Source organism: Lasioglossum baleicum, chromosome 11, assembly GCF_051020765.1.
Source record: "Lasioglossum baleicum chromosome 11, iyLasBale1, whole genome shotgun sequence".
Classification (NCBI taxonomy): Eukaryota; Metazoa; Arthropoda; class Insecta; order Hymenoptera; family Halictidae; genus Lasioglossum; species Lasioglossum baleicum.
The window spans coordinates 4,437,540-4,458,312 of NC_134939.1; the positions used below are offsets into that span (position 1 = coordinate 4,437,540).

Here is a 20,773-nt window from a genome sequence, read left to right on the forward strand (position 1 = left end):
AAATCGTTTACGTCTCCTAAACAGAGTGACAGGGAAGTTTCTAAATCCACGAATGGCCCCAAAAGTGTTCAACAACGAGCTGCTTTGCATAACCAACCCCGTTTCAGACCGGTTCGTGTAACCTGCTCGTGGAAAAGAGGAATGCACCGTTGAGAAGAAGAGCATTCTTCGACGGTCTTCAGGACAACAGAGGCCTAAACATTTCCTGGGAGGAAAGGTTCGCGTAATCGGGCTGTGCACACAGAGGCCCTTCTACCTCGTCGCCTAATCGTCACGGTAATATTTCATCTTTCCGAGGGAAAATTCGTCTCGTTATCTGCCGGTTGTTCCTTCGAAAACAATCCTCGATTTACATAGCCCGGTTGTTTGGTCCACGTTGTTTCCGTGTCTACAAACACTGTGCCACAAATGTTCCACAATTTTTCTTGCACTTCCTGTGAAACTTTTCTTTCGTATTTTCTTCAAATTCTTCACTGCTTTACTGGATTAGTAAATTCCTTACGGTTTAAGTTTAAACTATGTGAATATATACAATTCTCTCGGTGATAATTTAAGGGTGTTGGAGAACCGATAAGAATCAGGACGAGACAGTTAACGACACATGTTTAATTAGCAATTTCCTCCGCGATTACATTTCGACCGGAAACACGAAAAATCAGCGCGCGAGTGGAATCGATTAATACACTTCTCCAGATACCCTAATCTTCGGCGAATAAAAATGGCCGTCGGCAATAAATCTCGGCGGTCAGCCGAGGCAAAGATAAGGACCTTGAATTACGCATGGAAAAACGATAAATAATAACGAGGGGGCTTTATATGTTTCTCACATTATGGTCCAATTAACGAAACACGCACATAAACGCTTCAGGTACTGTTAACAGCGGTTCATGAAGAGATCTTTTCTTCAACGTTTATTTTCACAATCTTCCGTTCTTCCAGAATTTTTCCCAGCCTCTTTAAGTGTCGGTTCTCATTCTTTTTGTGCGATCTACTCCGAAATTCTAGTTGCACCAAAGTCACTCGTTGGACAACCACTGTCTGCTGTCCTGAATGAACTCATTATGCATAGACCCATGAGCCCATACACCATTTCGATTCAACAGTGCTGTCTATTCACGAAGCCCTACGGCGTCTGTACATGCCACTGAAAGCCAAAAGGGCGACTTAAGGGCGGAGGTGAAGTAACAAGTAAAAAAGAATTCCCTTGCCCAGGGATCTTCAACTTCTCTTGCCCTTTCGCTACCGGAAGCTTCTTACTATGTATCGGGTTGGCAAGAAAGTAATTTCGGTATTTTAAGGCGAAGTAAAACCCAGCTTTTTAATCAAGCAGTGAACTTTAACACTAGGTTTACGGAGGTCTAGAAATTACTATTTCACATTATTTTAGAAACGTAACAAGAATGTTTTTTGGCCATTTTTCCATGATATAAACCTAGCGTTAATCAATCAATTCTTATTTGTACTTTTTGGCAAAAGATCATCGAACAAAATGGAAAATATCTTGTTCATTAAAGTTGCTTGCTTGAACAAAAATATTTAGCTCTATTTCACCTTAAAATACCGAAATTGCTTTCTTGCCAACCCAATAGATATTTTAAGTTAAAAGTTGATTAAATGTGAATTAAAAGTTAATTATCTACAATCTTCTAATTAATTCTTTTTTATTTATCTGTGTTTTTCAAGAAATTTTTCAAGAAATTTTTCACACAGCTTGTTTCGTTCTACGTCAACGAACAGATCCTTTTGTACGATGATTAATGCTGTGACAGATCTATCAGCCGGAGATCTCTGCTCCATAGATACCAGTAGCTGGTTCAGGAAGTTGCTGCTAGCGTTGCAGGACACGTCAAGCTTCTTGACAAGGGCATAGAACGCGATGGGGAAGCACGTGTAGATCGAAACCAGACTCTACGATAATAAACTATAAATACTATTTTTATAAAGGTGCGCTGTCTACAGAAGCTGTTTCGGTTGAAACAAAATATACCTTCGCTGTAGAGCAACTTCTCCCTCGTTTGACACATTGCTTCTCGAATTACTGGGCAGTCTATAAAAGAAGGGATCTGTGTTTCTAAATCACCGATTTTAATCGTAAAATGGAAAAAATATGTTTTTAGGGCGAGTTTGAAAGATCAAAGATATTATACAAAAAAAGCAGTTCAGTCATTATTTAGCGACGACGTTTCGCCGCACCGTGCAATAAGACTGTTTATTTTCTTACGAATTGTTTGTTTTCGTTCCAATTTTATCGCACAAATATTGTGAAAAGTACGAGAACGATGGAAGACCGTCAACAATTTTCGTTAAAACAGCTTCTAACAGGAAATGCTATGAACGTATTATCATTCCTGTTCCCATGTATTTCCGGCCGGCTTTTTCCGTCTTTTTACCAACGATAAAGCTGACTCTAAGGAAATATTGTTATCGGACCCAAACCCACGTTTGTTGTATATTCTCACTATCAAAAATTTATCATTTGGATAAGATTCCTCTTCTTCGGGCTTTGAATGGAGTTAGATATAAGAAAATAACTCGACGTGAACTGTTTCAGTTTATTTATTTATCTAATATATAATTCTCTATATCAACGCATAAACATAACTAGTCGTTAAATACAATTGAAAACTTTTGGTGTGGTTATAGCGGTGCGGCATTTTTCGTCAATGGCCACCGCTGACAATATCAATGCCTCGATTGTAGTCTAATATACATATAGATCTTTAACTTACTATAATCGTTAAACAATTCTCTTTTTCACGTCGCTAGAAATTACCCATGCTCCTCCCGGTACAAATTTTTGTTTTCTCCGTTTTCAAAAACTATCCGAGCTGTTCGTAGATCTTGCACGTTATCAAAAAATGCGCTCTCGAATTTCGAAATTCGAATATTATAAAAGACCGTATAGTTGCTGCAATTATGGATGATCTTAGAATAATTATGAGAAGGCATAGTGGTATATTTACAGGCTACCGAAGATAAAAAAAAGAACTCTATAGTAATAACTATTGCACCGTGTCGAATAAAATAACTGAATCGTAAATATATCGAAAATAAGTACAAAAACTCTATTGCGCAATTAGTATCGATATATTCATGGCTTATCTCTGCGCTACAACTAAGTTCAGTCATCTCTCTTGAGTAGTATAAAAATTCTGCAGTGCTAACTTAATGTGAAAAATAGATCGGTAAGCAAGCGTTAGAACAATTGAAAAAGTCCTCGATCAATTCCTGGCAATGTTATCGTTTAAAAAGAAAACTGTTGCGTATTAAAAAATGACGACCGATTTAATTACAAAAAAGTCTATCTCTAAATCCTTACGAATTATTTTGAACATTGCTGGGCTGAGATATCTGTCGGATAGTTAACAACAATCTACCAAAATCGTCTCTCCGGTTAAACGACACGCTACGTTCTCGATGGAAAGGCATTCATGCTCTTATCAATTCGTTTTGTACACGCATCTCTGACTCATCAGATCAATGATACTTGTCCGCCTCTCCCGGCTGCTCCCGAAGAGGTTCTCAATGTCTGAATCGTAATTCTAATTTCTCGTTTATTGCTATAACAATCGACATTCGTTATCTTGTAATAAATGCAGAAAAAGGCTGATCCTCTTAATATATCGAGTTCCGTAACAATATTCAAAAAGTTCCAAAAAAAGAGACGGCCCTGACCGTCCTGTAAAAATGTTACAAATATCTACAGATACGCTCTAACAATTATGTGGCCCCATCGTTACAATTATGGCACTGTGCAATTGCTCCCTGTCAAATCTAAAGTCACCGATTCGATTAAGATCCTTTAAATTACCTATTTTCTAAATTCGATCGTTCCTACTCTATCGAAATACGATTACGCCATGGTAAGCTCAGCGCCGACAAAACCGACGCTCGTTAATGTACACATTTGGGGGTTGATCAACCCCTAACATTAACACGTTGACTGCCATTGTAGTTTTATGCGTGTAACGCCGGTTGTCGTCTTCAAAAATGAATTTTTAAAAGTAACTGGGTGATTCTATAAGAGAATAATTGACCATTTATGTTTTAAAATTAATTTTTGTAGGAATGTAGTCGCGTGAAATGAAAGTTGTTCGAACTAGTAGAATCTAGAAGGATCAAAGAAACGATCACTGTATTAACTACCGGCCATGTGTATATGTGATTTATCGTAACACAAAAAATTTCAGGAGAATTCATGTTACCTTAACGAAAAAATAAAATCATTGTGCCGAGCAGATTCAATCTTATTACTAGACAGCGGATCTTTATGCAGAATAAAAGTTTTCCATGTCAATTGCTAGAAATAGGAGCTACATAAACATTTATTCCTTCTCCTATCGTATTTTTAAAATCGTCAAATGTTTTGTGTTTCATTTTTCTCATAAATGCGTTAAATCCGCTGTCTACTTATTACCCAAAGTCGTGTATAATTTACACGGCAGTCAACGCGTTAAAAGAATTCCGACGAAAAAAAAACCATCAACCATTTTCCATCAAAATCCAAATCCATAAAAAAAAATTCGGTGTTCAGGAGGTGCACTGTCGATAGCGCATCGCCTTCTGATCGATCTCCGTGAGATGTTTCCGCATCTCCTCGGATAGACTGTCAACCTCGTTCATCAGTTCGGACAGCATCCTCTCGTTATCCCTGTAAACGCTTTCCATGCCATCAAGATCCTTGAACTTGGTGGACGTGTCGACAGTGAGCTCTGTAGCCCTTCGCAGAAGCTCTTTGGCCCTTTGAATATTATCCTTGCTCTTATTCACGCTGAGATCTAGAGATTGATCCACCTTGCGATACTCTTTCGCAAGTGTCTTGGTCTTTGTATCAACATCCTGCGCCTTGTCGACGACCTTCTTCACCTGGTCGCTGATCTCCTGGTTCATGACGAAGTTGTTCTTGACCTGCTGCTTCTGCAACAAGCCTAAACGGGCTTCCAGATCGTCCACGGTCTGAGTGGTGCTATTTGCCTGCATCAAGGCTCCTCTGGTCACTTCGGCGATCTCCTCTAGATCTTTCTCCGACTTCTTCACGTCCCTCTCTGCTTGATCGATCGCCACCTGCGCCAAGTCCAGCGCCTTTTGCGCGTCGTTCAAAAGTACTATCACGTCGTTAACCTGCGTTTGATTTCCCAGAGCATACTCCTTAGCTCTGTCTGCTCTCTCTTTCAGCTGCATAGCTCGGTGAAGATCGTCCCTAGTGTCAGCGAGGATCTTTTCAGGGTCGGTTAACGAGCCGACGATACTGTTAATCTTCTCCGCTAACTGTTTGATCTCATCAGGTCTTAACTGGATATTCTTTGCTAGAACCTCGTTCGCCAGGTCTCTCACCATCGTTGGGGTTGGTTGATCCTCGTCCAACGTGCTTTTGATGCGTTTGTTGTTGTCGGAGAGGTCCTTCGTCACGTTGTCCGACAGGTTGCGAGCCTTCCAGGCGAAGTTGAAGGCGTCCTGAGCGTTCGACCTTGCTGTGACCCCGTCCCGAGCCACCTGGGCCAGCTGAAGATAACAATGATTTGTTTATTAGTGGAGGGAAATTGCTAGAAACATTCGGCAATTTGAGTTTGTCATTTTAAAACTAAATCCGAAAGTAAAAGTAGTCTATCAATAAAGTTTAATTTTGTTGGACAGTGAAAAAGAAAAGCATCCGCACCGAGAAACATCGAACTCACATTGCGTAACAGCTGCTCAGCCTCGTCCTTGTAAGTCTTGATCTTCGCAGCCTGTTGAGTGGCAACATCTAACGCCTGATTGGCCTTGGTCACAGCTCCATCATCGCAAGACGAGCCTCCACAGAATCCACATCCAGCTCCTCCGCAAACGCTGCTGCAATCGGTAACATTGCCACCGCACATCTGAAGATTTAACTCAGGCATGATGCTATTAAACGTCTTCAATTTATCATTTATCCTAGCCAAGGCGTCTTTATTAGCCTCTTGGACCTCCTCGACGATGTCTCTATTCTTAGCCAGGAGACTCTCCGTGTGTTTGCTGAACCTTTCCGCATCAGCTAAAACGTTGCTAGTATCGTTTGCCATTTTCTCTGCCTGCCTGGACTGCTCCGCCATTTGCTGAGTGACGTTCAAAGCTCCTAGAACGTTCTCCTCTTGCAGCCTGGTCGCATTCTCTTTCAGATTCGCTGCAGCTTGATGCAAGTTGTTCGTTTTATTCTTCAGATACTTGAGAGCAGTGTCTCCTAAATTCACTCGCTGATTCACCGCCTCCAAAAGATTGTTAGCAACCTCTAGCTGCTTGGCAGAGTTCGAGACGTTCTGCATCATCGTGGCAGCTAAATCACTGAGTTCATCCAGATCCTGGGTCCTGATGGATGTGCTGTTGATCAGACTCTGCACCTGATCCAACGCATTGACCATGTCATCGAACTCTTCGCTGTACACTCCTGTTGTCCCGACCTTCTGGATTCTAGATGCTTCCTGGATCACCAGGTTTGTCTTGTTCTTCAAACCGGACAATGTTAAATCCCAATTATCGAAACATTCTCCACAGGGATTGCATTGGGGTGCGTTGCCATAGTAACCTCGATAACATTGATCGCATTTTTCACCGCCGATCCCTTGTTTACACACGCACATCCCGGTCTCTCTGTTACACTGCTGGCTCGAGGACCCGGTCAAATCGCAGTCGCAAGGATAGCACTCGACGTTAGGGTTGCCCCAATGGTTCGTCTGACACTCGTTGCACTGCCTTCCGCCGAAGCCTGGCTTGCACTCGCAAGTGCCGTCAAATGGATTGCACCTGGAAACATAAATGGAAATGTAGGCACCTTGAACTTGAACTTGAACTTCATAAGATGATCGAAGAACAATTACCTATCAGAAACGCTTCCAACAGCGTCGCACTCGCAAGCGTCGCAGCCTTTCCCGCTGGCGATCCTCCAATGGTTCTCCTCGCAGGAGTCACACAATTGTCCAATCACGTGAGGCAGGCAAGGACACTGACCGCTTCGATGATTGCAGGTTCCAGCTTCGCTATCAGTTCCCAGAGGATTGCATTCGCATTCTTGACAATCCTGTTGCAACGCGTTTCCGTAGAATCCCGCTTTGCAGATTTGACAGTTTGCACCGTCGGTGTTGTGTAGACATTGTAGACAACGACCAGTGTGAGGATTACAGTTTCCAGGTGTTCGTAGATCCGTGTTGTTGTTACAGTTACAAGGTTCACAGGTTCCACCGGGGACTTCGGGGTTACCGAAGTAGTTCTCGGCGCAGTTCTCGCAGCGAGAACCAGTATAACCGAGGAAACACTCGCAGATTACGTCGTGGGTCACTGAGTCCAAGGAACAGCTGTTAGCGTACGAGTGGCCGGAATCTAGGGTTCCTAGAAGATAAAGCAAAAGTTGAGACTCAGGATTTGAGAAGACATCGAGATGATCTCACCTGGACAAGGACAAGCCCTGCACGGGATATCCACGCCAATCCTGGGATCTCCATAGTAAGTCTCGACGCATCGGTCGCAGTTGTGTCCAGTGGTGAAGTTACGGCAATTGATGCAAGCTCCAGTCTTAGAGTCGCAGCTCTCAGCATGACCGTTGCATTCGCATCGTTGGCAATGCGGGAAATTCCAGAAACCAGGCTCGCACTGACCACAGGTCCTGCCATAAGTGTTCGGACGACATTTACAACGACCGGTTTCCACATCGCAGAAATTGTCCAATGCACCGACGCTGTCGCAATCGCAGGGGATGCAACCCTCGGGACCAAAACCGTACATTCCTGGTGCGCAACGCTCGCATCTTCTTCCGACCACGTTAGGCTTGCAAGGACACGTGCCGCCATAGTTCTCGCAGAGGAGACTGTGCGATCCTGTTGGGTTGCACTCGCAAGCTGCAATTAATTGTTGCTGGTTAATAAGCATTTTCTATCCATTGGAGATCGATCAATTTGACTATGAACGATTTTTTTGCATTAATTTGACCACTTACAATGAGCCCCGTCGTAAGCGTAGTACCCGATGCTCTTCTGGTAGTTCTTGCAAAGATCAGGAACGTTGGGCCAAACAGTATTGATGTCGTTAAAGTAATCGCTGCAGCGATATCGTTCGTATTCCTGGCGACGAAGCTCTCCGACACCTGGTGTGCTGAAGAAAGGAATGGCCTCTATCCTTGGCCTCAGTATAATCTACAAAAACCACAAACATCAGACGAAAATCAATTTCTAAACGAAATCAAAAACTTTGGGAAAATGATTCCGTGTCCACTCACCGAGTCAACCAAGATGGACGCCGAGGGCGTGTCCACGTGACTGTTGAACTTCCTGAACTGCAGAACAACATTGTACCGTTTTCCAGCCTCGAGACAAACAGCAGGTTGAGCAACAACGCTCCTGGACCTAACAGGCAGCTGTGCCCACAGCTGATCATTCTCAGGTCTCCAATCCCTACATAATCCATTAGGATCCACGGGATCCATAGGATCTCTCTCGATAATAATCTGGACATCCTCCCAGGGTCCAGGCTGCACCGGCTCGTATCTAACGATCACCTCGTACCACAAGGTTTTCCTGACATCGTCGATAGTGAAATTTAGCATGGACCCTTCTAGAACCTTCATGAACCCGGTGCCAGTCCATGTACTATTCCTGTGGTCGCGATAGGGCTCCCTGATAACCACCTGGCAATTGTCAGTAGCTTTTGACAGCTCTCCTTCGTAGATCAAGAAGTCCAACGAGCCAGTATAATAATTCTGTTCGGGCTGATTGCAGGTTCTTCCGCTTATGTGAGGTCTGCAGCGACATTGACCTGTCACAACGTCGCAGGAATTCTCGTACGAGCCTCCAGGATCGCAATCGCAAGGTTTGCAACCATCAAGATCTTCAGAGAGTCCCCAGTACTCTGGTAGACACTGGTTGCAGTCTCGAGCGGTGACGAATCTCTTGCAGGTGCATTCGCCAGTGTTCGTGTTGCATCCTCGATTATCGACTGTGCCGAGAGTGTTGCAAGTACAGGCTTTGCAGCCTTCAGGGTTCTCAGGGTCGTAGTCCCAGAAACCATTTTTACAGCGATCGCAACGACGTCCTTCGACGTTGCTCTTACAATGACAGCGACCTGGCTCTTCACCGGTTAGAGTATCGGTGTAGGAGTCGCAAATGCCGTCGTCCAACGTCCCTCCAAGGTCACAGTCGCAGGGGACACAGGCTTCAGGGTGGGAGATGTCTTTGCTGGGATCGTGGTAGAAGAAAGGCTTGCACTGCTCGCAATTCTGACCAGTGGTATCGTGCTGACAGTTGTCGCAGACTCCGCCAGATACTCTGCCGGATCGCTCGTAGACGGCCTCGTCGAAGTGGCAGGAGTTTGTGTGGTTGTTGCAGTTGCAAGGCCTGCAAGCGTTCGTCCATTTTCCCACCGCTGGCTTCCAAGGTAAATCATTGTAGAAGTCCTGACATTTCTCGCAGTTCAGACCTGTCGTGTTGTGTGTACATTCGCACCTGCCGTGTACCATTCCGTCTTCATGAGGGACTCCGGGTAGGGGGACGCATTTCGAAGCGTGACCGTAACAGGAACATGATCCTCGGATCACCATGTTCTGGATCGCGTAGTAATACTTCTCGCGAATCTCACGACGATCGTCTAGGAGATCGTCTCCTAGTGTGTGCAATCTTGTCATGTTGATACGCAGATTCGTTATCTTCAGCAGGTTCTGCACCTCTTTCGAATAGGGGTTGTCGATCTCCAGGTTCTGGGGTAGTACTCTGGAAAGATGAAGAGGGAAGTTAGAAAGAACAGCTCAGTTGGTGTGACGTTGTCAATGATCCTGGGTTTATGGCAAAATTGACAAGATGATATTCAAGATTGTCGAAAAATCTTAAAAATTGAACTTAACACTAATAGGTTTACGAGGTACTAATATTCTTAAGGCGGTAGGATACCCTCGGATTGTAACTAGCAAATAACTAGAATCTTACTAGATTTTGGGTCGAAACATGGGTTTGCGCGCTTCGGTTGTTTGACCTTATTTGAGCAGATTTTGGGCTGGGTGAGGGCTCATTCTAAAGAGGAAGGTTCATCACAGTGCGCTCTGGTCATCATATAAGTCAAAAAAGTCTTTTAGAGAGAGAAAAATGCATTGAAATGTGCGGGTTGTTTTCCTAGATTTTTTCTCTACTTTGGGCCCTCATACTATTAGATGTAAACATAATCTCGTTAAAATCATGACCAGAGCGCACTGCATCTAACCTTCCTCTTTAGAATGAGCCCTCACCTAGCCCAAAATTTGTTGAAATAAGGACAAAAAATGTCTGGGCTCAGACCCATGTTTCGACCCATTTTTTTTAGTACGATTCTAGTTATTTGCTAGTTACAATCCAAGGGTATCCTACCGCCTTAATTTGCGATTAACAAGATTGTAACGATGCTTCCCTGAGGAATTATTTACCCTGAAAAATGGCCAAAAAATTTGGATAGGCACATATTTGTTATGTTTATAAAATAATGTGAAATAGTTATTCCCAGTGCTTCGTAAACCAAGTGTTAAAATCATTAAGCAAAGAAATAAAGATCAATTTCGGTTCTATTGTAATCGCTGCAGACAATCTTTATTTTATCCTAAAGATCCGCAGTCTAGTTATAACACTCACGCATGCTGACCATAAGACCCCCCTGTTTATCAATGTTTACATACCTGAAGATAACATCTCCCATGGTTGACGGCGCCACGGCAGAGTATCTCGTCTCGCAGATAACGTCTGTCAGTCTCTGAGGTGGTTCCGTCGAGACACCAGGGAAATATTGCTCGCAATTGTGCGCGAAGTATCGATAAACGTTCCAGGTCTTGCCGAAGTCGTACGATCGTTCGATCAGCATCGCAGCTGGCCGGAATGTTTGGAAGCTGATGATGATGTGAGTGATGTGGAATTCCGACTCGGGATCGAAACGAATCGACACGTCCTCCACGCCATTCTCCGACTGCCACCATGTCCTGAAATTTTTATTTCAAGTTTAATCAACCGAACGGACATGCTTTGGTATATTGCGTGTTTTTGAAAATCTTTTAAACATTATTTCTCACCCGCTGACGATATTCTCGATATTGTGCTGTTGCTTCGGGTGCGACGCATCGCAGAAGAAGCATTTCTTCCGGTCCTTCAGATGCGTTACGATGCAATATCTTTCCGGTTCGGTTTGACCGCAAGTCGACGAAGCTGTTAATCGATTTTTCCGACCGATTAACAGATTCCCAGTCGCTGGATAACAAGAGCTCTGTTCGCAAGGATGCTTTCTCTTCATGTTCGGACCTAAGGAACGTGAAGAACGATTTCAGAGAATTGTTCTTAGGTGTAATTATCGAGTTAGCCACGGTTGATTATAGTATCTCCTTTCCCTTCAGCCAGCTTCGGTATTTTTACTAGTACCAGCTACGACGGTGAATGTTTGTTATTTACACTGGTGTAACAGTTAACGAAACGTCCAGAGGCCGTTGTTAGTTCTCAGAAACCACGATCGACACCACCTCAACCACGTTAAATCAATTAACCCTCCGACGGCGGTGCCTGGGTCTTCATTTTCGAAAAATGTGGGAAGAAAGATATTTATAATTTGTAGTAGTAGGTTCAACTCTAAATGTATGTCGGGAATAACAGAAAAACTAGCGTGACTACAAGAAATAGCTTTAAAGATGTATGTACTTGGAAAAATTAATAGTTGAAGCTGTAATTATTATAGTTATATAAGAGGTCCGCCGTCCAAGTGTTAAACGGAGTAGACGCGTTCTCCGACGAACATTCTGGAGGAACGAACAGTTTAGCTACCGATTTTTATATTTTCGAGCGGTATTGTTAACACATCGAATGCACGTAGCGGAAGAAGAAAAGGGTGGATTAATTTTTTAATATCGTGTAACATCGTCATGCTCGTTATCAGGTTGTTTTTTATTGATATTTCTTATTGAACCGACGAGAATGCTACCTCTTGAACTAGGAACGGTCAGCCTTGGCCAATTATGGCGTTCTGCCGTCACCTCCATGGGTGACATATCTCCTCTCTGGACTGATCCTATAACACCCCCGTTTTTATCTCGAATGCTTACTCACACATACCTAGGCTTACGAAAGACATATGCCATGGGACTTGCAACATTCTAGAATGTTTCAAATCTTTTACTGTTTTATATTTCTCGCCCAACCAATTTCTTCATAAATGCAGAAAATCCGCAGTCTAGTACATAACACTGTCCAACAGCCGAAAAGTATTTCGATTCCCACTATACGATTCTTATAGAGTTTTTCGCGCTGATTACAAATCTGTCCTTAATTTTTCTCCTAGACGTACAATCATTTCAACGAAAAAATTATTGCATTAGTTCTGTTCACAAAAATCGATTTCTTGCAAAATCCTGAGATCGTAGACAAATTTCGAGATCAGATTTGAAATCAGCGTGAAAAAATCTACAGGAAATGATGTGTAGCATGTTAAAAAAAAACTTCCGCACGTGGTATTGAAAAAACTGCAATTTTCTTGACATTGTGCAAGTTTGACGCATTTTTTCAAGGTTAACAAACGTTCGTACCATAATCTCCCTATTTTTCCCATATTCTGTCAAGTTTCAGCTGTAATTAAAAAAAATTTCAGCGCTCTATCTCATTTCTATCGGAAGTTCTTTGATTTTGTTTCCGATTTGGACGAAAGGTCCCCCTGTGCACCACTGGCATGGCGGTAACTCATGTCGGGCGAAGATATTTTGCTTTCTGATTCCAAGAAAACGGCGACCACGCAAACTTGAAAGGGTGATTCCTCAAGATAAAAGTCTGCTGTATCGCGTGGTATAGTTCGATTCTTCGCTAGACCCTTATTTTTTTAGATAAATTCAAAAATATCCGCAAAAATTGGTGCAAAAGCGGTGTCTCTCCGTCTTTAATGATTGTTTAAACATGTTTTATAATAACATCACAATATTTGTTCAAAGTTGGAAAATATGTCTTTTTTTAAAACTCAATTTTCTCAAAAACTGTACGTCTAGGAGAAAAATTAAGGACAGATTCGGAATCAGCGCGAAAAACACCATACGAATCGAAATACAAAAAAAAAGTTGGAATTTGTTGGACAGTGTAATTTGTTCAGATTATATATCGCACGTGTTTCTATACTATATTGTTTAATTAATTAACTTACCCCTAAGCGTATGTCTATCCCTGCCATATTGCGGTTCCGCAGCATCTAAAAATAGAATTCTGTTTACTTATCTGAGGACTGGCGAGAATATGTTAAACTTTTTTAGTGAGACGGAGGAGGTGTTTAAAATGTTAATCGAACTGGAAGAATTTCTTCGTCGTCCACAATTTTGTTGGAAAGATAAAATTGATTGGGATCCAGCGGTCTCCGGGCAGGAATATTTCAAGATTTTTTTTTAGAGACGAGGAAACTGTAATTCATGAAAATTTTAACCGAATCTAGAATGTGTAGTTATCAAGCTCGATTCTACTACCGGTAGAGGCTATCGCGAGGACAACCGGATGTTTATGATGTGGCGTTTCTGGATCTAATCGTTAAAATGAATGGGAACCCCTAAACTGGACGGAAATTATTTTTTAAAACATAATCCAAACTAAAAGGAGAATCGTACAACAGATTTTGAACATTCATTGTTTTAACGAGGAACATCGGAGATCGAAGAGATTGAACAAATCGATTTGAGTAGAGAATTTGTTCGATAGAATTGGAAATTTGGTAGAAATGTACGACGAGTAATGTTTTTAATGGCTTCTGGGTGTTCGCGTTTTAAGATTCTAAGGCGCTTAGATTTTGGAGACCGAAATAAACTGGAGGAGTTCCGAAGAGAGGCAGGTCGAGGGGTCGAATCGCTATCTAATCGTAATGGATAAAGTGTCTTCTCGTAAGAGGAATGAATGGAAAGCACGTTGCGATCGTAGATAGATGAGCCGTAGCTATGTCGTTTCCAACGAAATTCCTTTCTCGCAGCATTCAATTCGAAGACGCTCGAAAGCGTTGCAAATTGTGTTCCATCATTTTTGAAAAAACAATGAAAAGGCGTAATAGAGCAAAATTTATTTTCGCAATTGAAAGGCGCAATGAAGAAGTGAAGCACGCTATATTTGAAAAATGGAGTCCTGCCATAAATTAAATTTTCCGGAGTACATTGTGCTTTTTAAAGTTGTTCAATTATACTTTTGCGTTGGGCAGTTCCGCGGAATTTTTGTCGGAGATATTAATGTCCTAGATGGTCAAGTGATGTAACATCAGAGATAACTGGACGAGCGCGTGAAAACTGGATGATATAAAATTAGAAGTATACACTTACTGGATGCAATAGTTAATAAAAATAGAAGTGCCGCGAGAACCGTCTCGCAAGAAAATATTTGTGCCATTTTACTCTCCTCCCCTCGGTTGAAATTATCGGACGGAAGCTAAGCCATTGGCGTGATGTTCCATCTGAAAGCGAAAAGATATCATTTTGTTAGATATTGTTCTCTGAAATTTATTAGTTACAATTCTCTTCTACTTATAAATCGAATAAAATGTATCACAGTTGGAAAAATGCAACTTCAACTTTAAACAGAAGCTCTAATCTTATGAATGGTAGTATACATTCGTTCCAACATTGATATTCTTATCGATGTTTCAAGAATCATCAAGCTAATCCTAAGACGACTCGAAGTTTCGAAACATTGACGGCTAAATTGTGTTAGCAATGATGAATTGCCACAAATAAATTCAAGATCTACGATTTACTATTGTTTCCGGCAGTGAATGAGTCACAAAGGTAACCGTTGCCATTGTCCGGTTTATTGACCCTCCTGAATGATCCCTAATATTGCAATCACTTCGAAGAAAGGTAGGGTTCGGTCGTTAAAAGCTTGCTATTCTTTCGTAATTTATTACCGCTCGAAAGAGGAACCAGAAACAGTAGCTAATCTTTATTCAAATGATCAAATCTATTGTTGCATTGGGACAACTTCTGGAAATACTATTTCATTCTTCGTTTGCTTCTCTATTCTTGTACTCGAGACCGTGCCGCACCTAACTGTTATCTAATGTTTATCGCTTGCAGTTTAACGACCTAGTTGTCAATAGTACTGTTCTACATAAAACATAAAAACGTTCAGAAACTTAGGATTTCTGATAATTAGATTGCGAATCTTTATGCAAAATAAAAATTGTCTTCATAAATTGTACAACATAGGAGCCAAATAGAAATATAATTTTTTCTCTAATAATTTTTTTCTAATTAGCTGAAACACACAAGTACATTGATATTTTTAAATCCTTTCAATCTGTCCACTGCTTTAAATTACACATACTCGTTTTTGTCGTAAATGCATAAAATCCGCAGTCTACTGATAATTAATTTAATCTGGACTTGATAAAATATTTTTGAATAAATCTAAGTGTTGCTACATTTCACTTTCCGAGGGTTGACATAAAAATGAATAATTGCATTACACGGCTAAGTGCATTTGGAAAGAAGAGCAGTGATTTGAAAATATTAATATTATATGTTTATTTTGTACTGCCAGATAATGTTTACAACCAGTTATTTAAAATTGTTCTTTCTACTCCATATAAAACATTGCAATAAATTACGTACATCGTAGCTGTATATTTCGACCATGTAATAAAATTAAAAATAAAAGACCACCCCAAATAGATCTTCCCCTAAATCTCTTCCTCGGAAATCTGTACACTCTCAGACTCCATCCACTGTTCCGTTCGAGGACCACCCCCAAAAGTAATCCAGCTTGTTTATTCGTGAAAAATTGCTCTAAACGAGTAGAAATCACAGCGATCACGTCGAGCCTAACCGCAAAAATCGCACGGTATCTTGTCAAAGTCCTCGCTAAATAGCTAGAAGATCGATCAGGCCGTTCGCATGCTGCACCGTTGCACTTTTCGCCGGCTGCATCCGCTCGAAATGCACGGTGCAGCCGACACTATCATGCAAAACGAGCATAGCAATGCCTGGAGAGCAAGCCACGAGATCATCAGTCTCTTACCTAACCCAGTGTGTGTATCTCCTAAAGGTAGATCGAAGATTGTTTCGCGATGCAACTGCTAAGAGGTTCCAGCAGGGTTGTGATCCAGCACAGGTAAAAAAAACCGATCGATCGAACGATCCACAGACACTGTCGATCACCGACGTCGGACGGTACGGCACCGTCGGACGAGACAAAGATAAAAAATGAACGAGAACGACGCCGTCGGACGCCTGGTGACTGATGACGCGTCCCTCGCACAGTTTCTCTCTGTAAGGAGAACCTCCGCAAACGGCCAGTGCCGTACGTAGAATGAGGCTCCTTTCTTCTCGAGAGAGAACCAGGGTGCTGATTCAGGCCGAGGGGAAAGGCAGTGGCAACCAGAACCATGGAGAAGGGGAACGAAATGAAACGATGCGGGGGCGAACGCTATGAAAAGGTTTTCAAACGATCCGCAATTTCATTCTTACGCTCCGCTTTCCCGTTTACGACTGATTGCTTGGGATTTCCTATTTTTTATGTCGGTCTTGCTCGGATGAACTTGGACTAGAGATTTAGTATAGTCTTTAATTGTTATTAGAGTTCGTAATCGCATAATTTATACACTGGTCAGGGTGGGGTTTCAAATAAATGTACTGTAATTGTTTAAAAATTGATCTTTGCTTTTTCCTTCTCGTGCTTCCTGTATTTTAAGTATAATCGGCCGTCTTGCGTAAATCAAATGAAAAATCTAGCGGTTTCTTCTATTTTATTCAGAGATGAATTTTAAAGCAAATATTTTTTAGTCTTATGTTACGAAAAAAGAAGAGAATTACGGAAGAATTGAAGAATTAAATTTGTTAAAGCAATTGCTCTAATTCGAAGATTGAAATTGGTGCTTCACAGGGGGTTGAATTGATCGATTTTCATTAAATGTTTAAAAAGATTGTCGATGCGTAAAAATACGATTTCTGTGCAATAAGAAATGTTCAGATAGTATTGCACTGTTTCTCACAGAATACTCGAAAGCTGAAGCTGCACGATGTCCATTGAAACAGCCAGCTGGTCGGCTGGTCGTTCGTCACACGTGCAGAACACTTGTATACATTTTCCTTTGGGTCCCTTCAGAATGGTTTATAGCAGGCACGTCACGCCTTTCAAACTGACCAGTTCCCTCGGGTCATATTTCGGAAATTTTCTCTTCAAATTCCGGAACGTCTTTCAACAATAGCTTTCAACATAATCAACATAAAATTTTTCTGCTTCGATTGCAAGAAACAGCATTTAAACAAATAATTTAAATAAATTATGTTAAAGTATTTAACTAAATTCAATATTAAATGAAGACAATGCGGAAAAATTCGTAACGAAGGAGTTACAGTGCGTCGTCCTTATGGTCGACAGCGTTAAATTAAATCTCGCACACGCGAAATGTAACCAGCGAATACGATCAACGAAAAGGAAGGAAGAGAAGCGTGGGCAGCGTTATCACTATAACGTATCCCGGTTACGATAATAGAATACCACTGCCTCTTCATTTTCGCGTCTTCCTTCCTTTTCCTTCTCTCTTAAATTACAATATATAGAACCTATTCTTTAATTCGTTAATTAAAGCTAGTTTACAATACAAAAACTAATTCTCTATTCACCACACATGAACAGTTCTGAAATCTCAATACCAGTCCATCTGAGAAAGTAATGCTATGGATACAAGTGTACAAAATATATATTTCAGCAATTACAAAGTTTATTTACTGAGCAATAAGTCTATGTAAGCATTCGCAATTAAATCTTCTTTCTGTATGTCCAATTTGGTCATTAAATCCTCGGCAATTTTTTCTCCTGCCTTGATATCCTGATCATCAGTCAGCACAACCTGAAACATTAACAATCCATTAATATAAATTAGTGTCTATAATTTAGTTGATATAAGAACAGCAGCTAAAATTATTCTGCTACTTGGTACCTCCAATTCCATAAAACTTCCTAAGCCTTCGACTTCATCAATGTGCACACGGGTCTGACCAACCATGTACAATTTTCTAGTCTTCTTCACAATGCCTAAACAACCGTTTGACTCGGTTAAAATATTTCTAACTCCGGTGCAAGCCTCAGAATCTAAAGACGTCTTCTTGTAGTCGCATAACTTTGGACCCAGCGTATTGGATCTTCTGTAGAACAATAATTCACCTGATCCATCCTGTAACACATTTATTTTCTTGAGTATCTAACATTAATACTAAATAGAGTATACACAAACTCAACATGTGTTTTGCATTCATACATAAACAATTGTAACATATATACAACTATAAATAAAGTAGATATATATACAATAGAAGTAGTATATACAATTATGAATAAAATAGAAGTAGTACACATAATTATGAGTAAAATAAAAAGCAGTACGTGTTGGAAAATAAATATTAACTTACTTCGAATTCTCGCAATTTTAACCGACCTTCTGCTACTTTGAAAAACGTGTCATGCTGCTTTATGATTTTGCATTCAGAGTCTGTAATTTGTTTAGTTAAATTAATTACGTTCTCTGGATCACTGATTTTCGCTTTTATCTCTATATTGCGCATTGTTGTTATCTTTATTGCTAGGCTTCGGAATTGATGCACAAACTTTTTATTTCGCATAAACATCCGGTCTATTTATCACGAAATCTTATCTCCACAGGTGGTTATTCTCGACTACTCTGACTCTGACTAATGCAATACTGAAAGAATATAAAATTGATAAGAAATTAACGTTGACCAAATTAGTAAATAATATAAGAAAAATGGGAAACAAAGTTTATTTTAAATTGTGGAGGGTACGTATTTTTTCATTAGGAAATAATAACATACTTCCTCGTATATGGTTTACCCTCTTGTATCTCGTAAACTCAGGCAAAATCAATGCATTTTACAGTGGACATTTATAACATTTCTATCAAAATTCATTAAAATTTTATCTGATAATCAAGAATTTCTTATTATAGTTTCCTGGTTGTTTAAAGAATCTTCGAACGGATATTTTATAAATATTTTCAATGATCTGTGTATTAAATTTATGTGTTAATTCATTCGTGTACAACATTGTTATTATTTCTCAAAGCTATTAACACAAATTAAGGATAGTTTCTGCAGTCATTTATAATTGTTATTTAATTATAGACAAAACCTGTACTGACATCTAGACTCTAGACTTATATACCTCGTCTGTGGTTTGATGGTGAGCAGAAAGATGGCGGCACGAACAACATTGTGGGAAACTTAAATCTCTGAAGTTTACAAACTATATTATAGTTTTCTAAAACGAGGAAATCAATTATATAATATGATTAGACTGCGGATCTTTATGCAAAATAACAGGGGCCACTTAGACCATTTCTTCTTCTTCTAATTATCTTATACAGTTGAAACTAATATACACTTTAATATGTTCACTGCTTTAAATTGTACGTACCTATTTTTGCCATAAATGCCTAAAATCCGCAGTCTAAATATGATAGATGAGAGTGCATAGGGGTGAAATTTAGACGAATATCCACAAAGCGCATACAGACTTCAATCACTTTCGTTTAATATTTAAATGTAACACCATAGAAGATCTAAAATATTTCACAAAGAGATTTATGGTGGCGAAGAAGTGTAGGGAAAAGAAAAGAGTAATTGAAATTTGCCACATTCGTTCATGGACGACGCGAAAGCTCGTTCGGATTCGCAGATACATATAGTTTTTTGCTATAATTCTCTCTACACGAAACATGTGTCTACTTTATCTATTAGCTGTACACGTGGCCCTCCACTCGATATTCAATAATTATTAACAATGGGACCGGGTACTTTTTATTCGATAACCATACTATGACTAAAATAAATCGATTGGAAAACGAACCAGCGTTAACTATACGATTATAATCGAAATTAATTCGATCCCATTGCTAACAATTATCCAAAAATTACTCCAACTCTCGTTCGAAATTATCAATTGAATATCCTACACGATTTAATGTGCAGCGGTGCACCGGTTTTCATTTTACTCGTCGCACATAGTCATCGTCGAATTTCGGAATGATGTTTTTAAATCGCTACTACAAAAATCTGCGGGTTTGGAATTTTCAATTCGTAACAAACTTAACGAATAGCGTGGTATACATACGTAATTATTTAGTTTGTCAGATCTCGTCGATCATTATAGAGATCTTTGTACATATACGTTAAAATATTTTTAGTTTCGCGTGTAAATGCCGTTAGTAACGATATTGGAAGTATCATAGCGAGTAACTTTGTTCGAAAACGAAAAATAACACATCGATTACGCTCGAGACAGACAACACAATTGAATCGGCTTTATTCGAACTATATCGTTTATTTCGGAAAATTAGCAGTTAGTTATAAATCTTTAAAGAAATTATATACAATCAATATACAGTTGTTACAAACCAAATCGAATTATTCTTTAATAGTAACGTTTCGTAATAGCTCTCGATTAAAGTGATCAAACGTACTTACAGCGAGTGTACCAAGTATTCGTACTTTTATAAAAACGAATAACTTTTTCGATATTGTAACTCGAGTTTTCCTGAGGCGTTAGAAGGGTTCGTTTACTAGCAAATGTGTAAATAATTCCTTTTTAATGAATTAAACGAAGACGAGAAATTAATTATTTCTAACGTCACAAAAAAACTCAAGCTGTTGCGTCCAATTTTGGAAAAGTTGTTCGGTTTTGAAAGGTGTAGGAATATTTTGTCACCCACAGTAAGCTTAAAATTGTTCGTCGGAACGAAAGATGAAACGATTCTCAATCGCCTAACGCTTTGTTAGAGGTAACAAACCATGCGTGCAAATGTTCTGATA

The 20,773-nt window shown here is 40.2% G+C and overlaps 2 protein-coding genes across 3 annotated transcripts; both read right to left on the reverse strand.

Moving 5' to 3' along the window:
• Window positions 1-2,540: 2,540 nt before the first annotated feature.
• Window positions 2,541-16,264, reverse strand: Lanb1 (laminin subunit beta-1). 2 transcript variants are annotated; one of them, XM_076433367.1, is made up of 12 exons: window positions 15,966-16,264; window positions 14,273-14,403; window positions 13,126-13,170; window positions 11,923-12,009; window positions 11,027-11,252; window positions 10,640-10,936; window positions 8,225-9,710; window positions 7,946-8,141; window positions 7,401-7,847; window positions 6,834-7,341; window positions 5,676-6,759; window positions 2,541-5,502 (listed from the first exon to the last, which is right to left on the reverse strand). In XM_076433367.1, exons 2-12 carry the CDS (start codon window positions 14,337-14,339, stop codon window positions 4,531-4,533), a joined length of 5,415 nt encoding a protein of 1,804 aa, XP_076289482.1. In that variant the 5' UTR covers window positions 14,340-14,403; window positions 15,966-16,264; the 3' UTR covers window positions 2,541-4,530. The 2 variants fall into 2 exon arrangements, with proteins under 2 accessions (XP_076289482.1, XP_076289483.1); XM_076433368.1 differs by lacking the exon at window positions 11,923-12,009.
• Window positions 16,265-17,631: 1,367 nt separating this feature from the next.
• LOC143213495 (uncharacterized) lies at window positions 17,632-18,771 on the reverse strand. The gene is made up of 3 exons (XM_076433403.1): window positions 18,359-18,771; window positions 17,890-18,123; window positions 17,632-17,799 (listed from the first exon to the last, which is right to left on the reverse strand). The coding sequence occupies exons 1-3, from the start codon at window positions 18,572-18,574 to the stop codon at window positions 17,671-17,673; spliced, it is 579 nt and encodes a 192-aa protein (XP_076289518.1). The 5' UTR covers window positions 18,575-18,771; the 3' UTR covers window positions 17,632-17,670.
• Between the last annotated feature and the right edge of the window lie 2,002 nt (window positions 18,772-20,773).

What these genes read in the sequence shown, in the direction of transcription:
- LOC143213495 (XM_076433403.1), bottom strand. Translation starts at nt 18,574, where the DNA reads ATGTTTATGCGAAATAAAAAGTTTGTGCATCAATTCCGAAGCCTAGCA. An exon ending in TAAAATTGCGAGAATTCGAA is followed by an intron (nt 18,124 to 18,358) that starts GTAAGTTAATAT and finishes AATGTGTTACAG; the next exon opens with GATGGATCAGGTGAATTATT. An exon ending in GAAGTTTTATGGAATTGGAG is followed by an intron (nt 17,800 to 17,889) that starts GTACCAAGTAGC and finishes TTAATGTTTCAG; the next exon opens with GTTGTGCTGACTGATGATCA.
- Lanb1 (XM_076433367.1), bottom strand. Translation starts at nt 14,339, where the DNA reads ATGGCACAAATATTTTCTTGCGAGACGGTTCTCGCGGCACTTCTATTT. An exon ending in TTTATTAACTATTGCATCCA is followed by an intron (nt 13,171 to 14,272) that starts GTAAGTGTATAC and finishes TTCTATTTTTAG; the next exon opens with ATGCTGCGGAACCGCAATAT. An exon ending in GGATAGACATACGCTTAGGG is followed by an intron (nt 12,010 to 13,125) that starts GTAAGTTAATTA and finishes GGGGTGTTATAG; the next exon opens with GATCAGTCCAGAGAGGAGAT.